General features: G+C 44.0%; 3 protein-coding genes across 5 annotated transcripts; all 3 read left to right on the top strand.

Moving 5' to 3' along the window:
• Window positions 1-1,237: 1,237 nt before the first annotated feature.
• Window positions 1,238-11,671, top strand: LOC120024704 (guanine nucleotide-binding protein subunit beta-5b). Of its 3 annotated transcripts, XM_038968965.1 has the most exons (12): window positions 1,239-1,506; window positions 2,433-2,544; window positions 2,859-2,995; window positions 3,460-3,501; window positions 3,620-3,696; window positions 4,007-4,139; window positions 7,605-7,748; window positions 7,819-7,910; window positions 8,312-8,360; window positions 8,914-9,010; window positions 9,728-9,894; window positions 11,035-11,671. In XM_038968965.1, exons 1-12 carry the CDS (start codon window positions 1,381-1,383, stop codon window positions 11,044-11,046), a joined length of 1,188 nt encoding a protein of 395 aa, XP_038824893.1. In that variant the 5' UTR covers window positions 1,239-1,380; the 3' UTR covers window positions 11,047-11,671. The 3 variants fall into 3 exon arrangements, with proteins under 3 accessions (XP_038824892.1, XP_038824893.1, XP_038824894.1); XM_038968964.1 differs by lacking the exon at window positions 11,035-11,671 and having other exon boundaries at window positions 1,238-1,506; window positions 9,728-11,015; XM_038968966.1 differs by lacking the exons at window positions 1,239-1,506; window positions 11,035-11,671 and adding an exon at window positions 1,949-2,230 and having other exon boundaries at window positions 9,728-11,015.
• Window positions 11,672-11,829: 158 nt separating this feature from the next.
• On the top strand, window positions 11,830-17,648 carry LOC120024707 (anti-apoptotic protein NR13-like). The gene is made up of 3 exons (XM_038968970.1): window positions 11,830-11,940; window positions 13,031-13,501; window positions 16,176-17,648. The coding sequence occupies exons 1-3, from the start codon at window positions 11,884-11,886 to the stop codon at window positions 16,296-16,298; spliced, it is 651 nt and encodes a 216-aa protein (XP_038824898.1). The 5' UTR covers window positions 11,830-11,883; the 3' UTR covers window positions 16,299-17,648.
• LOC120024705 lies at window positions 13,508-16,169 on the top strand. Its single transcript, XM_038968967.1, has 2 exons — window positions 13,508-14,672; window positions 14,798-16,169. Exons 1-2 carry the CDS (start codon window positions 14,636-14,638, stop codon window positions 15,946-15,948), a joined length of 1,188 nt encoding a protein of 395 aa, XP_038824895.1. The 5' UTR covers window positions 13,508-14,635; the 3' UTR covers window positions 15,949-16,169.
• Window positions 17,649-19,959: the final 2,311 nt, after the last annotated feature.

Here is a 19,959-nt window from a genome sequence, read left to right as displayed (position 1 = left end):
TTCTAGTGTGTAATGTAGTGTTGTATTTCTAGTGTGTAATGCAGTGTTCTATTTATAGTGTGTAATGTAGTGTTCTATTTCTAGTGTGTAATGTAGTGTTCTAATTCTAGTGTGTAATGTAGTGTTCTATTTCTAGTGTGTAATGTAGTGTTCTATTTCTACTGTGTGTAATGTAGTGTTCTATTTCTAGTGTGTAATGTAGTGTTGTATTTCTAGTGTGTAATGTAGTGTTGTATTTCTAGTGTTTAATGTAGTGTTCTATTTGTAATGTGTAATGTAGTGTTCTATTTCTAGTGTGTAATGTAGTGTTCTATTTCTAGTGTGTAATGTAGTGTTCTATTTCTACTGTGTGTAATGTAGTGTTCTATTTCTACTGTGTGTAATGTAGTGTTCTATTTCTAGTGTGTAATGTAGTGTTTTATTTCTACTGTGTGTAATGTAGTGTTCTATTTCTAGTGTGTAATGTAGTGTTCTATTTCTAGTGTGTAATGTAGTGTTCTATTTGTAATGTGTAATGTAGTGTTCTATTTCTAGTGTGTAATGTAGTGTTGTATTTCTAGTGTGTAATGTAGTGTTGTATTTCTCGTGTTTAATGTAGTGTTCTATTTCTAGTGTGTGATGTAGTGTTCTATTTCTAGTGTGTAATGTAGTGTTCTATTTCTAGTGTGTAATGTAGTGTTCTATTTCTAGTGTGTAATGTAGTGTTCTATTTCTAGTGTGTAATGTACTGTTCTATTTCTAGTGTGTAATGTAGTGTTCTTTTTCTAGTGTGTAATGTACTGTTCTATTTCTAGTGTGTAATGTAGTGTTCTATTTCTAGTGTGTAATGTAGTGTTAGGCCTACTGCTCTCCCCTTCTCTGAGCAGGATCAGGCAGGAGGGAGATTCCCCACTGCTTATCGTCAATACAGCTGTCAGCACACACACACCTACACACACACACTCACTCTCTCCTCTCACTCTCTCTTACTCACTATCTCTCTCTAACACACACACACACACACACTATCACTCCCTCTCTCTCATTCCCTCTCCTCTCGCTCTGTCTCTTACTCACTATCTCTCTCTAACACACACACACACACACTCACACTCACTCCCTCTCTCCTCTCGCTCTGTCTCTTACTCACTATCTCTCTCTAACACACACACACACACACACACACACACACACACACACACACACACACACACACACACACACACACACACACACACACACACACACACACACACACACACACACACACACACACAAAATAGCAATGCTCCCTTCAGGTGAATCGATAACAGTGTGTATGTGTGTTATTTCTCATACCTGAATGTTAACACTGTGTTCCTTTTCTCCTCTAAACAGGTCTGTGGTTAACCAGCTGCAGCCATGTGTGACCAGACGTTTTTGGCCATCACCTTCGGGCCGTGTGACAGCTGCTCGGAGAACCGCCCCTTGATGAATCTATACATCAAGACTGAACCCATCAACTACTGCTCACTATGCATGGAGATTGTACGTCCCTTTACCCATGACCTCTAACCTCTGACTCTAACCAATCTAACTGCTCCATCCTGGACCAATACAATCCTTTAAGATCTTCACAAGTTCCCAGGGCTTAGGGCTAGATTTGAGATTCTTGATGTATTTTTAGGGGGTTGGAGAGGGCCCCATCTGAGAATGCAGCCTCCCTATCTGTCTGATATACCGTAGCAGCGAGCCTCTTTCAGCACACACACACACACACACACGTGCACACATACACACTCACACCATTCCTGGATGAATTCACCACCTCATCTTATCTATCCTCCCTTCTCTCTGGCAGCTCATCCACACACCTTGTCTTTCACTTCTCTAAACAACAATAGGTGCAAATACACCTTTCAAAGGAAAATAACATACATTTAAACAAGGAAACTGCAATGTGGTAAAATAAAATAAGGAAAATGTGATTTTTCTGTCAAGTATTTAAATTAATATTTTTAGAGGAAAGTTAGGCTATATTTAGTGCAATTTCTACCAAAGACAGTCATAGTGGCTTCTCTTGGGCAAGAAAACCAGAGATATAGAAAGAGGGAGAGAGAGAAAGAGGTAGAGACTTGCCAGAGAGCGAGTGAGACAAGAGACAGGGAGAGCGGGAGAGAGAGGGGAGAAGGAGCACATCAGCGCGGCAGCAGAATCAGGGGCATATTCATTAGTCCAAACAAAAACGAGAGTTCATATTGGAAGAAGTCAGGTAGGTCTCTCTCCGTTTCGTTCCGTTTGCTTCCGTTTAAGAAACGTTTTGCCACAGAATCGGCGTAATGAATACGCACCAGCTGTAGGAAGGCAGAGCCGCCTTGTCGGGGGCAGCCAGCGCGCGACTAAAAACGTCTGCTCTTGCCGTTCCCTTTTCTGTCCTTTCCCCCGTTCCCTTCTTTCGTTCCTCCTCTCTAAAGATGGCGTGCCAGGGCCTTGCGAGCGGCGAGACTCTGAAGTCGCTGAAGGCGGAGAGCGAGACGCTGAGGAAGAAGCTCGAGGAGGAGCGGAAGAAGCTGCACGATGTGGAGTGTAAGTTTAATGGGAGGGAGAGGGGCCTCGCGATGCACAAAATGTTTACTGACTGTACACTAAACATGAAAGTTATGCAGCAACTGTTATATTATTATATACTAATGGAATTTGATATTCATGCCAAAAATCATCTGATATGTAATTTCCAGGCGTGCAGAGATTTGCCCGTGGCCAGAATATAGTTAATACAGTGCATTGCAGGAAAGTTTTCCTGCAACAGGGTGATCACATAAAGATCCTATCTATTAATTTACATGACAATTCATTGTGATTACTAGAGTTTTTAACCGTGTGTGTGTGTGTGTGTGTAGTGGAGAAGGTAGCTGAGAAGGCGGAAGCTCTTGGTGAGTTAAACATGAAGACTCGGAGGACACTGAAGGGCCATGGCAACAAGGTGCTCTGTATGGACTGGTGCAAAGACAAACGACGCATTGTCAGCTCCTCACAGGTATACACACACACACACACACACACACACACACACACACACACACACACACACACACACACACACACACACACACACACACACACACACACACACACCATCCCACATTTTAGCCATGAACTGCTCCCCTTTCCTCCCTCCCTCTATTGTCCCTCCCCTTTCTCTCCTGCCTCTCCACCCTATCCCCCTATCCTCCTTCTATTCTACTGTAATTAGTGTGTTTTGGTCACAACCCTGTCCATGGTGCTGAACTCCCTGACTCCTCTTTCATCAATTACTCCTCCTCTTCATTCCTCCCTTCTTCCCTTCTCTCCCCTCTCTCCTCCCTTCTTCATTCCTCCCTCCCTGCCTCCTCCATTCTCAGACACACTGAACATGTTGTTCTCACCAGCCATTTAATGCTCATCTCTCCCTGTATGTCCATGTGAACTGTATGCTTCTTTTCCTTGTCTTCTGTCTACCAGGATGGGAAGGTCATCGTATGGGATGCTTTCACCACCAATAAGGTTAGTAAAAGCAGCCTGAGTGTGTATGAGTGCACTAATGGCAGCCTAATCCAGTCCCCTGGTGGAGCGGTCTTAACCAGGCTTATTTACGTTAATGTATATGCACACTGTGTTCTAGGAACATGCAGTGACCATGCCGACTACGTGGGTGATGGCGTGTGCCTACGCCCCCTCTGGCTGTGCCATCGCCTGTGGGTGAGTCTGACTCTAACCTCTGACCTTTAACCCCTTAGCCCCAAGAAAGGTATTGGCTTGATGCTAAAGTACTGGCTTGATGTTATAGTAACGCCGTACAAATCTGTCTGTCTGTCTGTCTGTCTGTCTGTCTGTCTGTCTGTCTGTCTGTCTGTCTGTCTGTCTGTCTGTCTGTCTGTCTGTCTGTCTGTCTGTCTGTCTGTGTCTTTCTTTCTTTCTTTCTTTCTGTCTGTCTGTCTGTCTGTCTGTCTGTCTGTCTGTCTGTCTGTCTGTCTGTCTGTCTGTGTCTTTCTTTCTTTCTGTCTGACAGGGGATTGGATAATAAGTGCTCGGTGTACCCTCTCTCATTGGACAAGGACGAGAACTTGTCGGCCAAGAAGAAGTCGGTTGCCATGCACACCAACTACCTGTCCGGCTGCACCTTCACCAACTCTGACATGCAAGTTAGGGACTAGACACACACACACACATAGACACACACACACACACACACACACACACACACACACACACACACACACACACACACACACACACACACACACACACACACACACACACAGACACACACAGACACAGACGTAGACACACACACACACACAGACATAGACACACACACACACACACAGACATACACACACACACACACACACACACACACACACACACACACACACACACACACATACATAGACACACACACACACACACACACACACACATAGACACACACACACAGACATAGACACACACACAGATATAGACACACACACACACAGACATAGACACACACACACAGACACAGACACAGACACAGACACACACACACACACACACACACACACACACACACACACACACACACACACACACACACACACATAGACATAGACACACACACAGACATAGACACACACACACACACACACACACACACACACACACACACACACACACACACAGACAGACAGACAGACAGACAGACAGACAGACAGACAGACAGACAGACAGACAGACAGACAGACAGACAGACAGACACATAGACACATAGACACATAGACAGACACATAGACACATAGACAGACACATAGACACATAGACAGACACATAGACACATAGACACATAGACAGACAGACACATAGACAGACAGACACATAGACACACACACACACACACACAGACACATAGACACACACATACACAGACACACACACAGACACATAGACACACACACACAGACACAGACACACACACACACACACACAGACACAGACACAGACACACACACAGACACACACACACAGACACAGACACAGACACACACACACACACACACACACAGACACAGACACAGACACACACACATACACAGACACACACACAGACACATAGACACACACACACAGACACAGACACACACACACACACACACAGACACACACACAGACACACACACAGACACAGACACAGACACACACACACACACACACACACAGACACACACACAGACACACACACAACACAAGGAGGAGAGGGAAGGAAATTGATTTGAGATTTTCAGAACAAGGAGGAGAGAATGAATAGAGGAGGGAGGAATAGAGGAGGGAGGAATAGAGGAGGGAGGAATAGAGGAGGGAGGAATAGAGGAGGGAGGAATAGAAGGAAGGAAATATTATATGTTTAAGACTGTTAGTAATTCATCTGTGCTAGACAGGAGAGGAACTGTTGAGAATTATAGCTGGATGAGGAGAGAGTGATGAGAGAAAGCGTGAGAGAGAGGAGAGACAGAAGAGGAGAGGAAACAGAGAAGTGGCCCATAGAGAGAGATGGCCCTCCATTGTGAGTGTATTAATAGACATTAAGAGGCCTTTATCTGTCAGAGCTGAAAACTCATACCTAAGGGCACATACACAATCTATGTCTCCCTAATGCACTGGGGTCTGTTGGTGGGTGTTGAGCTGTGAAGACGTGTGTGTGGTGTGTGTGGTGTGTGTGGTGTGTGTGTGGAACAAAGCACAGGGCTGTGGAGAGTCGAGACTACATTGCCCCAGTCAATCTCAGTTCAGTCTCACTTTCATATCTTTATTGTCTGACAGGGATGTTTCATATCTTTATTGTCTGACAGGGATGTTTCATATCTTTGTCTGACTGACAGGGGGATGTTTCATATCAACCGTTTGGTTCCTAGTGAATACACAGTTAGCACATTTGGTTCTTTGAAAGTTGTAGGAATGTATGTTTTTGGTTTTCCTGTTGGTTGCGAGAACGAAGCCATACGTTTCCTGACCAGTAAAACATATTTTTTTATTTAAATGTTCTGAGAACAGAAAATAACATTTAGCCTGTTCTGGGAATGTTTATTTTTAGGTTGTAGGGAGGTTGTGAGAACTTTTTACTCTGATTCCTTGAACGTTTTCTTAACACTGTGAGAATAGACATTATAGGTTATTTGGAGGTTTTAGAATAACTTCCTTAAAACTTTCACTGAATGTTTCAATAAGACATTTAATAACACTGCTAGCTTATTTTGGGTTAACTTTTTTGAAGTCCAAGCATGATTGGGCACATAGAAATTAATTTCCTTAGTCATTAATCATGCAAACACATGTATTTTTTGTGACACTGCATCAATGTTCTCTATCCATGGAATTAGTCCACTGCGCCACCAGGATGGAGCTAGCATGCCATCTTATATAAAGCTGTTCATTTTGTCTATTCAAACAGACCCCATTTCAAAGGAAATAAGCACTCATTAAGATAAGGTGTGGCCAATTAATGGGCTTGGCCAACACACCTGAACACACTTAACAAGAGAGGATAGAGAGAGTTTTGTTGATGCTAAGAACAGAATGTATATGTTTTTAAATAACTTTCTTAGAATGTTCTCTGAACGTTACTAAAATATTCTTGTAGTTTTTATGGTAATTTTCTTGTAAAAATTCTTGTAATTTTCTTAACGTTCTCGGCTCAATTTGAGAACTTTACTTTAAATAGAACCATGAGGAAACCTGTAGGAAACGTTATGCTGAAGTACTGACATTCACACAGAAGAACGTTGTTTCTTAACGTTCTCTTAATTATTTGAGAACATTCCCAATGTCAAGAACATTACCAAAATTGAAATGCAATGTAACCATGTTTGAACTTTTAGGAAACGTTCTGTTAAAGTAATGAAATACCAATACAATTATGTTTTTTTGTCAAGTTCCTTAAATGTGTTGAGAATGTTCAAAGCCAAGCAACTATCCTGCACCATTCCCAGAACGTTGTGGGAAGGTTGTATGCAAAATAACCATGGCACAAACACTCACTCACCAAGTTCTGGGAAACATATGGTTCTCAGAACGTTGTGGGCTAGCTGGGTACACCCCAGTCGTTAACCAGCTCTGTGTAATGGCCGTAGATTAGTTATATAACCCCAAACTACCACAAAAGGGTAGTAGGATCACACATTGCCCCATGTTTAAGAATACATCATTGTGTGTGTTTCAGTATTCTGATAAAGTGTGTTGCTGTGTGTGTTAAAGTATTGTGATAAAGTGCGTTGCTGTGTGTGTTTCAGTATTGTGATAAAGTGTGTTGCTGTGTGTGTTTCAGTATTGTGATAAAGTGTGTTGCTGTGTGTGTTTCAGTATTGTGATAAAGTGTGTTGCTGTGTGTGTTTCAGTATTCTGATAAAGTGTGTTGCTGTGTGTGTTTCAGTATTGTGATAAAGTGTGTTGCTGTGTGTGTTTCAGTATTCTGATAAAGTGTGTTGCTGTGTGTGTTTCAGTATTGTGATAAAGTGTGTTGCTGTGTGTGTTTCAGTATTCTGATAAAGTGTGTTGCTGTGTGTGTTAAAGTATTGTGATAAAGTGTGTTGCTGTGTGTGTTTCAGTATTGTGATAAAGTGTGTTGCTGTGTGTAGATCTTGACGTCCAGTGGTGACGGTACCAGTGCGCTGTGGGACGTGGAGAGTGGTCAGCTGCTGCAGAGTTTCCACGGTCACTCTGCTGATGTTCTCACTCTGGACCTCGCCCCCTCTGAGACTGGAAACACCTTCGTCTCCGGGGTCAGTGTGTGTGTGTGTGTGTCTCCTATCTCTCTGTCCCTCCCCTAACATGTCTGTTTGTTCGTTCCAGGGTTCTGATAAGAAGGCTAACGTTTGGGACTTGCGCTCAGGGCAGAACGTCCAGTCGTTTGATACCCACGACTCTGACATCAACTGTGTCAAGTAAGTAGCAGCATCCACATCAACCCTTTATACAGCTTCACTGTCTACAGATCACCTATCCTTATAGTATCCACATAATCTCTCAGTACAGCTAACAGCATCCATCGACCCTAAACCTAACCCTTTTTATTATTGTGTTTTATTGAACCTTTATTTAACTAGGCAAGTCAGTTAAGAACAAATTATTATTGACAATGACGGCCTAGGAACAGTGGGTTAACTGCCTTGTTCAGGGGTAGAACGACAGATTTTTACCTTGTCAGCTCAGGGATTCGATCTAGCAACCTTTCGGTTACTGGCCCAACGCACTAACCACTAGGCTTTCATACAGCTTAGTGTACACATCAACCTCTTTACTCCTCTCTCTCGCTCTCCCACTCTCTCGCTCTCTCTCTCTCCAGGTACTACCCCAGTGGCGATGCTTTTGCCTCTGCTTCTGACGACTCTACCGTGAGTTTATAACACACTTATAGCACACTTATACACCCTACTTAGTGCACTACTCTTGAACAAAGCCACATAGAGTTGCCACCAAAAAGCTCTAATCAAAGGTAGTGCACTATAAAGGGAATAGGGTGTCACTTGACAGATGATGGACCTTTGATGTGATTCTGTGGGTTGTGTGTGGCAGTCGGACACTCTGTCTCAATAACACCGTTGAGTTAATAGAATCTCTGGGAGAGAATTGATTATCTTACACTGGTCAAACACCTATCTTTCACATCATACAGTACATGTGTCAAAGCATCCCACTGTTTTACATTACTACACAGGTTTGTATTGTTTTAAGAAGTGTTATTCAGGCCAAGGAGCAAAAATACAATACATTACAATATAACTTTATTGTACATCATGGGAAAATTACAATGTAACATTATTGTCCCTCATTAGGAAATATGCTGGGCCTTTGAGTTCACAGCACAGACAGAAACAACAACTAGCATGTGATGGGTTAAATAAAAAATCAAATTAAAATGTCCCATTGATTGTGTGTGTGTTCCAGTGCCGTCTGTTTGATCTCAGGGCTGATCGGGAGGTGTCCATCTACTCCAAAGACAGCATAATATTTGGAGCCGCCAGTGTTGACTTCTCTCTTAGTGGTAAGATGTGGACAATAGTCAGAAACTGTTTGGCAAATAATACCTCTTTATTAGCTTCCTCTCAACAGAGACTAGAGTCAACTAAGCATCCTTTGGTCCCCCGATCATGAACAGATTTACAATTATGCTGTTGGACATTTACTGGTGTTGTTGTGTTATTATTGGATCTTGTGCCAGGCAATCTTTCCCATCTTCACTTTGCCTTTTTCACTTTCTTTCTTACCGGGTGTGATGATGCAATAGATATACTGCCTTGGCCTTTATAGCGGTCAAGGGATGTTATTTGATCTGATTTTGTGTGTAGGCCGAGACTGGATTCTATCCCCAAAAATGTTATTCCTCTGTGTGTTATTTTATTGTAGAGGTACAAAGTCTTTCGTTTTAGTTTTTATATGGCTGTATAAAGATGACAGTTTATTATCAAACTTGTGATAGAGATCACACTTCAGCCAAGAGGGGAATTTAATCCAGTTGTGATGAGGGAGAGGGAATTACCACTCTGCCATTTGGAGTTTTACTGTATTCCATGGAACTTAGAGCTGTTTATTATTCATTCTATCCACTCTATTAGCCTCTGTCAAATGCACTTTAAACTGTAATACATCTGATCTGTGATATCCTCCAGCATATTGGAGAATATTCTAGAATCTGACCCTTTCTACCCCTCTATCTCTGTATCCATCTTTCTTTCTCTCTCTCTCTCCACCCCTCCTCCAGGTCGTCTGTTGTTTGCTGGCTATAATGACTACACCATCAATGTGTGGGACGTCCTGAAGGGGACCAGAGTAGCCATCTTGTTTGGTCATGAGAACAGAGTCAGCTCACTCAGAGTCTCTCCTGATGGGACCGCTTTCTGCTCCGGGTCCTGGGACAACACTCTACGGGTGAGACAAGAGGGCTAGGGGGTCGGAAGGGAGATGAAACAAGGAGGGACAACACTCTACGGGTGAATCAAGAGGGGTAGGGGGGTCGGAAGGGAGATGAAACAAGGAGGGACAACACTCTACGGGTGAGACAAGAGAGGTAGGGGGGTCGGAAGGGAGATGAAACAAGGAGGGAGAACACTCTACCGGTGAGACAAGAGAGGTAGGGGGGTCGGAAGGGAGATGAAACAAGGAGGGACACCACTCTACGGGTGAGTCAAGAGGGGTAGGGGGGTCGGAAGGGAGATGAAACAAGGAGGGAGAACACTCTACCGGTGAGACAAGAGGGGTAGGGGGGTCGGAAGGGAGATGAAACAAGGAGGGAAATAAAAAATAAAAAATGTTTTATTTAACTAGGCAAGTCAGTTAAGAACAAATTCTTATTTACAATGACGGCCTACCCCGGCCAACGCTGGGCTAATTGTGCGCCGCCCTATGGGACTCCCAATCACGGCCGGATGTGATACAACATGGGCTAGAGAGAGGAGTAGAGGCTGACCTATTTGTGGAAAACCCTGGTTCTGCAGAGTCATGCGTCAGACTATCCCCACAGTACATACTTCTGTTTTCCACTACAGGCACAGCCACAATATAGGACACGGAAACCACCACTGAGAGATGCTGTAGTAGTTGTTCTTCATTAATGTCTGTGGAAGTATAGTAACACAGCCATAGTCTTCCCTCTGGTGATCTCACTTACATCATTTTAGCAGACACGTTTATCCAGAGCGACTTAGTGGATGCATACTTTTTCATACTTTTTCCCCCCCATACTGATTCCCCGTGGGAATTAAACCCACAACCCTGGCGTTGCAAGTGCCACGCTCTACCAACTGAGCCACACAGGACCACTTCTTCTCCGAGTTGCTCTGCCTCATAATCTACACCGGTCTGACAAAGGAGGATTCTCCATCTCCCCCAAAATCTGATTCCTATCAAGGTTTCTTCCTTCCAGGGAGTTTTTCATTGTCACTATGCTGCTGCATGCTCTTTGGGGTCTGGACCGGGTTACTGTAATATACTTTTTGACAAGTGTTGTTGTTTAAATGTCTTATTGAATACAATGTGATTTACTGATGTTCTGTGCTCTTTCTCGGACAGATCTGGGCCTAGAGCTGCTGTGATGTCATCAGAGCGAGACCGAACCCCTGGAAGTCAGGGGTCAGAGGTTAAGGGTCAGGACCAGAGTCATGTGACCAGTCGACCCAGAGTGCCCATGGAGCACACCCTGCCGCAGAAAGAGTCTGCCTATAGAAACTATATTCAGTTACACACACACAATAATACGATTTCTAGGTTTGACTCACAGAGACTATTTATTTGACTGAAGTTGGACTATACCAAATGCTCATCAGGTTAATGAATTCCTAAAGCTTTATTATTAGCAGTATTACAAATATTATTACTATTGTAATACTAAAGTCAGTTGAGCACAGTTTTCCTCTACAGCAGGTCCTAGCCAATGCCATGCAGTACTGACTTTCCTGTATAGAAGCTAACTCACTGCTGCTTTTATGCTCCCTAGTCCCCCTTTAAACCTGCTTCACAGTCTGTAGTTTACCAGTCAATTAGTCTGCCCAGAGTGTAACTTGCTCAGATCTAAAGTGTAATACTATTGTTATATAAAACCAGACCATAGACTATGACTAGCCAGAGAGGGAGAAAGAGGGAGTGTTTGAAGTATTGTTCATTTGTAATCAGTCTTCTTGTGAAATAAATACATTTTATTTAAATTATTGATTAATGGTGTCTTAAAAGTTTGTTTTATCCCATGGTTATGGTGTAAATGACGAAGAGGATGATGATATGGAGACAGGTAACGTTATTTCCATTACATCTGATTCTCGTCTAGCGGAACGACAATACAATTCAGGGAAATGCCATTTGTGTGACGTTGCTTAGTGAGAGTATAAAGTCTGGCGAGAGCCTGGTGAGGCGGAAATACGGTTGATGACAGCGATCCTCCTTCCGTCTGTACGTGGAGAAAGCAGTCTGATCGCTGGGAGGGTAAGCTTTTTGTTAACTTTTTCCTACCTAGAATATGCGATTTATTTTTCTTCAACTCGAACTATTCTTGAATAAGCGTGTCAAGCTTCGGTTTTACAGACTGAGTGAATGGATCGATGCGGGTTGAGCCACTGATGTTGTTCGCTGCCTTGGTTTCTCTGGTCCTTTGTGTCAATCAGTACTACGCTAGTTAGCTATCAGCTGCTAGCCAGAAATGTCTAACGTTCGCGAGAAGCCCTGCTTACTCATCGAAACCATGACTGGTTATCTATTTTCCAATGTTGATGTTGACAAGAAAATGATAAACAATCCAACCACTTAACGTTAGCTGGATAGATAATTTAGCTAGCTAGATTGCGATGCATGTATGTGTGACTTGCCTTCGATTTGACAGTCAAGCTAGCTAGCAAGTACAAATATGTAAATTTTCTAGTCAATTCAGTTTGCTTTATACGGTACTGTAGTTAGCTAACGTATTAGTTCTAGCTACAACCTTGTTTCTTTCATGACACGTCCTGAATTAATCCAGACTTCAAGGGCTCTTAAATTAGACTTGACTGGCTTGCTCACATAGCCAGTTATTTAGCTAGCTAGTTACAAAGCTACCTAGCCAACTGTTTACCGTTCTATTTACAGATTAGTTCAAGCAGGTCCAAGACTAGACATCAGTGTTAACCTCAAGTCACCGTGCTGCTTGCATCATATTGCTATGTGGTCTATGCAGCTCATTGGGAAACGTAGCTTTGCTTTCAGTCTTGAGTACACGCCTCTTCTTGGTATTGCACAGAGGATGTCACCTCTTTGGGATTAGATTGACGTTGTTTCCAATAGACCATGTTGGGTGGGTTGTGGAAAGAAGCCTGCTGTATAATGTATTTCCTTTTAGGCATAACAATATGAATATTGATAATGTTTCCTCGAGTCTAGCCCCTGTAGTGTGGGCTGTGAGAAATGAACTGCATGTGATAATGTATTGATAGTGTTTCCTGTATTTATCATATCGTGCTGGCTGTGGGGAAAAAAACTGTAGCAGAGGCCCATTCTGATATATAGGCTATAGATAATGTATTAACTGTATGTCTTCCTGTAGACCATGTCATGCGGGCTGTGGAAAGAAACCCTGGCTATAGCAGAGGACTACCTGTCTGTCTGCAGTATTATCCCTGCCAGTGGGTCCCGGAAAGCCCCGCCCGGTCCTCCTCCCAGCGACTCGGCTGCAGCCATGCGGCGCCAGGCCCGGGACATGGAGGCCAAGCACCGGGCCCGCTTCCATGCCATGGCACACAGCTTCCTGTGCCAATGCGGGCCGGACCCCTGCGCCTGTCTGAGGAGGGTGATGGAGGAGCTGGTGGGAGACGGACAGATGAACTGGGGGAGGGTGGTCTCTCTGTTCACCTTCACTGGTGTGCTGGTCAGAGAACTACAGGGAGAGGACACGGACCAGGGGCTGGGTAATGGCATGGGGCTGGGGGGGAAGGAGAGCTGCAGGGCGCTGGCGGAGACCATAGCAGACTACCTAGGAGAGGAGAAGAGTGACTGGATGCTGGAGAACAAAGGCTGGGTAGGTTTGAGCAGTGAGCATCACACACACATGCGCTTATGGACACATGTGCTTATGGACACATGTGCACGCACACACAGGATCATTTACTAAGCTGATGGGAATCTGGGCTCATATCAGCAGCACTAGTTCTCTGTCAAGCTAAGAGAAACAGTTGGACAATGACACCTTCTATTGTCAATAATGTCTGTGATTCAGACACCTTGTGGCTTCTTGCTATGTGGCTGCTGTTTGCTGTGTTAGTCAGTTAGTGGCATGAGCCAAGAATGTCTGAACTGTGTGTGTGCTACCAACACAATGTTCAGGTCTAACCCAGGAATGACTGCTTAACACACAGGATTTTTATGGTACAAGAAATGGGACAGTTTCCGGACACAGATTAAGTCTAGGGGCGGAAGGTAGCCCCGTGGTTAAGAACGTTGGGCCAGTAACGGGAAGGTCGCTGGTTTAAATCCCAGAGAGGACTAGGTGAAAAATCTGTCGATGTCCCCTTGAGCAAGGCACTTAACCTTAATTCCTCCTGTAAATCGCTCTGGATAAGAGGGTCAACTAAATTACTTAAATTACTGGAAAAGTTTCAATGTAGTTCTGGATTAAAGAGCAAGCTCAATGGAGAATTACCATTTGAAAGTTATTGTCTGGGAAACTGGCCCTAAATTTGCCTTTTTAATGCTTATTAGAAATGGGTGTTTGACTTGTAATGTGTTACATGTCAGTAGGCTGTTGTGTCACAGTAGATTTATAAATGTATAACTCTTCAGTCAATACAGAGTGATTTTACTGTGGTGTGGACTATAAACCCTGGTTGTCTGAGAGGTCAAAGATCTACCTGTCACTTTAAAGAGGGTTTGTACAAGGTTGACACAGCCAGTATAGTCATATAAAGTGGATCAGGGGTAGTGAGGTTACTGGTGTACTCCAAAACAACATAGGACTGTAGTGCTGGGGTAGCAACAACACAGCTGCAGCTCAATTTGTTGACTGCTTTTGTGAATTAACCACACACACCCCCCATCTAGCCAGCTGGTCCCAACAGCCGTATGTACTGTCTCTAACGTAACAGTCTAGTGACCGCCAAGCACACAACAATCATTAATACTCAAAATCTAGTCTGGATTAGTACAACAAAGACTGATGAACACAACCAGCTGGGTCTGGATCAGAACAACAAATAGACTGATGAACAACCAGCTGGATCAGAACAACAAATAGACTGATGAACACAACCAGCTGGGTCTGGATCAGAACAACAAATAGACTGATGAACAACCAGCTGGGTCTGGATCAGTACAACAAATAGACTGATGAACACAACCAGCTGGGTCTGGATCAGAACAACAAATAGACTGATGAACACAACCAGCTGGGTCTGGATCAGAACAACAAATAGACTGATGAACACAACCAGCTGGGTCTGGATCAGAACAACAAATAGACTGATGAACACAACCAGCTGGGTCTGGATCAGAACAACAAATAGACTGATGAACACAACCAGCTGGGTCTGGATCAGAACAACAAATAGACTGAACACAACCAGCTGGGTCTGGATCAGAACAACAAATAGACTGATGAACACAACCAGCTGGGTCTGGATCAGAACAACAAATAGACTGATGAACACAACCAGCTGGGTCTGGATCAGAACAACAAATAGACTGATGAACACAACCAGCTGGGTCTGGATCAGAACAACAAATAGACTGATGAACACAACCAGCTGGGTCTGGATCAGAACAACAAATAGACTGATGAACACAACCAGCTGGGTCTGGATCAGAACAACAAATAGACTGATGAACACAACCAGCTGGGTCTGGATCAGAACAACAAATAGACTGATGAACACAACCAGCTGGGTCTGGATCAGAACAACAAATAGACTGATGAACACAACCAGCTGGGTCTGGATCAGAACAACAAATAGACTGATGAACACAACCAGCTGGGTCTGGATCAGAACAACAAATAGACTGATGAACACAACCAGCTGGGTCTGGATCAGAACAACAAATAGACTGATGAACACAACCAGCTGGGTCTGGATCAGAACAACAAATAGACTGATGAACACAACCAGCTGGGTCTGGATCAGAACAACAAATAGACTGATGAACACAACCAGCTGGGTCTGGATCAGAACAACAAATAGACTGATGAACACAACCAGCTGGGTCTGGATCAGAACAACAAATAGACTGATGAACACAACCAGCTGGGTCTGGATCAGAACAACAAATAGAATGATGAACACAACCAGCTGGGTCTGGATCAGAACAACAAATAGACTGATGAACACAACCAGCTGGGTCTGGATCAGAACAACAAATAGACTGATGAACACAACCAGCTGGGTCTGGATCAGAACAATAAATAGAATGATGAACACAACCAGCTGGGTCTGGATCAGAACAACAAATAGACTGATGAACACAACCACATTTTGAAATTTGCCTTACTAATCACGACACAGGTCTGTTATAGCAGGGACTGTCCGCAGGCAGCTGTCTCTCGGTCTGAAAACTGAGAGGAAATGGGGCTTTTTGAGCAGTATTGAACTAAGTTTCTTGACTTCCTTATTTTGATCTCTAGCCTGGTCCTTTGATACACCATTGTGACCTGAATAAGTGTTCAATAAAATATATGGATCTAACCCTAATCTTCTCTCTTCTAGGAGGGCTTCTGTAAGTTCTTCCACACAGCAAGAGAGGTGAACCAGGACTCGTCCATGAAGACTGCCCTGTTTGCTGCTGCTGGCGTGGGCATCGCAGGGTTAACCTTCCTCCTGGTCCGCTAACACACAAGCCCTGCTGCATCATCAGTCTCCTTTCAAAGTGATGGCAGTGTGGTAGGTCTTCAATGGGTTAAATGGTGTCACAACAGGGGCAAAACACTGTCTTGAAAATGAGGGGTGGGGGGAGAGACTAACTTAGGGCCAAAATATCTTTTTTGAATAGTGGATGGGACATGTCCCCCTTCACCCCCATGTGTCACACTGAAGCAGGATTCCATTACATGGTTTAGTTTCATTCATCAACTGAATGTTTCCACATCTTTCAGCCCGCAGTAAAACCTTCAACTATTACAACTCTATTATTCAGTCGTACCTAGAGATCGTACCACAACAAACGAAAGGCCTTCTGAAATGATGGAATATGTCAATATTATTAGTTTGCATATCTTTCCGCTGTTATGTTATTAAAATATAGTATTTTGTCAAAGCGAGCGCACAGGGACCACATGTTGTGTTGACCACTGCTGCACTACTAGGGTTGGTTGCATTCTGTTTGACCGGGCAGCTACAAAGATGACCATTTAGATGTGGATGGCTGCTTCATCCCTATATCAGGGCTATTCAAATCCAAGCCTGACCTCCTGAAGTAGTCCTGCTTTTCTGTTATACCTGATCATTAATTGCACCCAACTGGTGTCTCAGGTCTAAAGCCGTCCCTGGTAAGAGGGGAGGAATGAAAATCAACAGTGGAACTGGCTTGTAGGTCCAGATTTCAATATCCCTGACCTATATAGAAATGGGGTGGCATTTGGGACCAACCCCATCATTTTGTCCACTGCTTAGTGTCCTGACTTGTTTTTATTAATGTCCCTCTTGCCTTTCTACTTCAAGTAATGTGTGTGTGGGGCAAGAATATTTTTTAGTGTAATAAACATACATTAATATATTATATTTATATGAAATAAAAATGTTAACAGTGGCCATCTTTGCATTGCCACTTGGCAGATTTCATTGTTAGTTTTTACCTTTCTCTCCGTCTCGTCATGTTAGACATCCATTTCTGGTTTATAAAAACAGGGTTCTTCTACTCCAGGCCCGGAGGTCCACATTACTGGCCGATTCTTTTCTACCTGCTAATTGATTGATTGGCCAGAGTACATGCGTCCCGTCTCTGGTTTTCATTATCTCAGAAGTGTTCAGGTCCTCCAGGCCTGCAGTTAAATATCCTTGGTCTGTCTGTGTAGGTTTATCTCTGTGTCTGAGATGGTAGGTCATGTTTTTCAGGGCTTTACAGACAGTGGTGCTACAGTGTGAGATGATATTTAGCATGTCTGCATCACAAATGCACCCTGTTCCTTATAGTGCATGACTTATTTATTTGTCTTTTTCTAAATAAAAAGTTTCAGTCATGGAGTTACAGTACTGTCTTTTTGTTAAGAGTGAGAGACTGCAGGATGGTAAAGACACTGATAGTCCAGGAGTCCTTTTGGTTTCACTTTGACTTCAGAACTCCTTTCTGGGTTCTTGTTACTGTCACTAGTGTTTATCAGCCTACACACTAACCCCTCATCTCACCCACTCCTCCCCCATCACAGTCTTGCAGGCCTCGTGTTCCACATCTTGTCTCTTAGAATGAAAGTGCTGACTTGTATCCTGTCACCACTGCAGCTACTGCTATTTTAGACGCAACTAATGGCACTTTAGTTACCGTCACATACAAAGCTGCGGCTACTGCTATTCTCTACACATAGCCACCGCAAGCCTTCTAAGAAACACAGCCTTTGCTGTGAAAAACACAACTTTGCCTTTCACGGAGTCACATTTGTCTCAGTTTTTGCTAACTGTATTTCTGGTGAACTTTAGAAATCTCAGCCAGTGCTTTCTCCTAGCCAGAGAATTCAGTCCTACGCTCAGTGACGCTACAGCAATGAGACGTGTCTGTCAGTGAGGGGGGGATTAGATCAGGCCCGAGGGCCATAACCATTCTGTCTGATCCTTGTCTACCAGGATAAGATGTACGAACAGAGACCGACACCTCAACTAATGGCACTTTGGTCACATACAAAGCTGTGGCTACTGCTATTCTCTATATGTAGCCACAGCAAGCCTTCTAGGAAGCTGCAGCTTGTTACACAAGTCAGCACTTTTTATTCTGAGAAGTGTATCGGAGAGACAAGATGTGGCGCATGAGGCCTGCCACATCAAGATGAGATCAGATTGTGACACTCAAATAGCACAAACTACTAGCTATCAAGATGAGAGTGACTGAGACTGTTATTCAAGAGTCTGTCACTATCTGATCTCATCTTGATGGCTACTAGTTTCTGTTATGCCGGCTTTCCATCTGATATACACTTATCCCGTTTATTCTCACACCCCTGAGCCATGGGAAGAGCAGTATTATCTGCTACTTTTTCTCCAACTTGTTTATACTATCAGCACTGTCTGCTGACCCACACTGTACACACAAGCCTTGCTCTCTGACTAGCCGGCACTCACCCCAAGCAGCCAAGCAAACCTTGCAAATGAGTTTGACCCCCTTTCCCCTGCTTCCCATACAATGTCTCTCTGTCCCAGAGTAGATTTCTGGCTAAGAGTGACTGTTTAATGTCACCAATAGTCTCTGGGATGGAGGGGATCCGAAGTGTGCGATGGAGTTAAGTGTGAGACCAGCCATTGTATATCTGAACCATCAAAGGGTCTGTATAGCCCTCGGCCTCTCAGAACATGCAAAACAGACTGACCTGATTTCCTACCATAAACACAACATATTCACACATGGCTGAGAGCTGAGCTGATGTTGTCAATGTGTGACTGTTATATCCTGTTGACATGTTTTCTCCCAGTAGACTAACAGCAGCCTGTCCACTGCTGTGGTTCATCATGGGGAACTGGCTAACATATTAATGCCCAATTATTATCACTAGTTCTATTGACACTGTCTGTTTAGATGAAGGGGGACATTCTTACTGGCTCCCAGATAGGACTCTCGGGACTGGATCTCAAAAACAAGCAAAGGGAGGGACTGAGAAGGGGGAATTGATGAGAGACCAGGATGGAGAAGGTGAGGAATGGAGATGCAGGGAGTCAGACAGAAGTCTGGGGGTTTGAGAAACATGTTCAACTCTCTGACCTCAATGACCTTAGACACCCAGTAGAATGATCACTGACCGGCTGATGGCTGGGCTGGGGACTGATGCTAGTCATGCTGTGTTGGTATCTCTAAACTGGACAGGTGACAGTGAATAACTCTAGACTGGACAGTGAATGATATCTATAGACTGGACAGTGAATGATATCTATAGACTGGACAGGGGACAATGAAGGATGTTCTCTATAGACTGGACAGGGGGCAGTGAATGATGTTTGCGCTAGACTGGACAGGGGGCAGTGAATGATGTTTGCGCTAGACTGGACAGGGGGCAGTGAATGATGTTAGCGCTAGACTGGACAGGGGGCAGTGAATGATGTTAGCGCTAGACTGGACAGGGGGCAGTGAATGATGTTGGCGCTAGACTGGACAGGGGGCAGTGAAGGATGTTAGCGCTAGACTGGACAGGGGGCAATGCATGATGTTAGCGCTAGACTGGACAGGGGACAATGAAGGATGTTCTCTATAGACTGGACAGGGGGCAGTGAATGATGTTTGCGCTAGACTGGACAGGGGGCAGTGAATGATGGTCGCTCTAGACTGGACAGGGGGCAGTGAATGATGTTAGCGCTA

This window comes from Salvelinus namaycush, chromosome 30 (assembly GCF_016432855.1).
Source record: "Salvelinus namaycush isolate Seneca chromosome 30, SaNama_1.0, whole genome shotgun sequence".
Taxonomy (NCBI): domain Eukaryota; kingdom Metazoa; phylum Chordata; class Actinopteri; order Salmoniformes; family Salmonidae; genus Salvelinus; species Salvelinus namaycush.
This window is presented reverse-complemented; position numbering and strand designations above follow the sequence as displayed.

Bases quoted from the DNA above. Each gene is read 5' to 3' on its own strand.
- LOC120024705 (XM_038968967.1), top strand. From the start codon at position 14,636: ATGAACACAACCAGCTGGGTCTGGATCAGAACAACAA. The intron at 14,673-14,797 runs ATAGACTGATGA...TCAGTACAACAA, and splicing joins GGTCTGGATCAGAACAACAA to ATAGACTGATGAACACAACC.
- LOC120024707 (XM_038968970.1), top strand. From the start codon at position 11,884: ATGACAGCGATCCTCCTTCCGTCTGTACGTGGAGAAAGCAGTCTGATC. The intron at 11,941-13,030 runs GTAAGCTTTTTG...GTCTTCCTGTAG, and splicing joins GCAGTCTGATCGCTGGGAGG to ACCATGTCATGCGGGCTGTG. The intron at 13,502-16,175 runs GTAGGTTTGAGC...TCTCTCTTCTAG, and splicing joins TGCTGGAGAACAAAGGCTGG to GAGGGCTTCTGTAAGTTCTT.
- LOC120024704 (XM_038968964.1), top strand. From the start codon at position 1,381: ATGTGTGACCAGACGTTTTTGGCCATCACCTTCGGGCCGTGTGACAGC. The intron at 1,507-2,432 runs GTACGTCCCTTT...TCCTCTCTAAAG, and splicing joins GCTCACTATGCATGGAGATT to ATGGCGTGCCAGGGCCTTGC. The intron at 8,361-8,913 runs GTGAGTTTATAA...TGTGTGTTCCAG, and splicing joins CTGCTTCTGACGACTCTACC to TGCCGTCTGTTTGATCTCAG.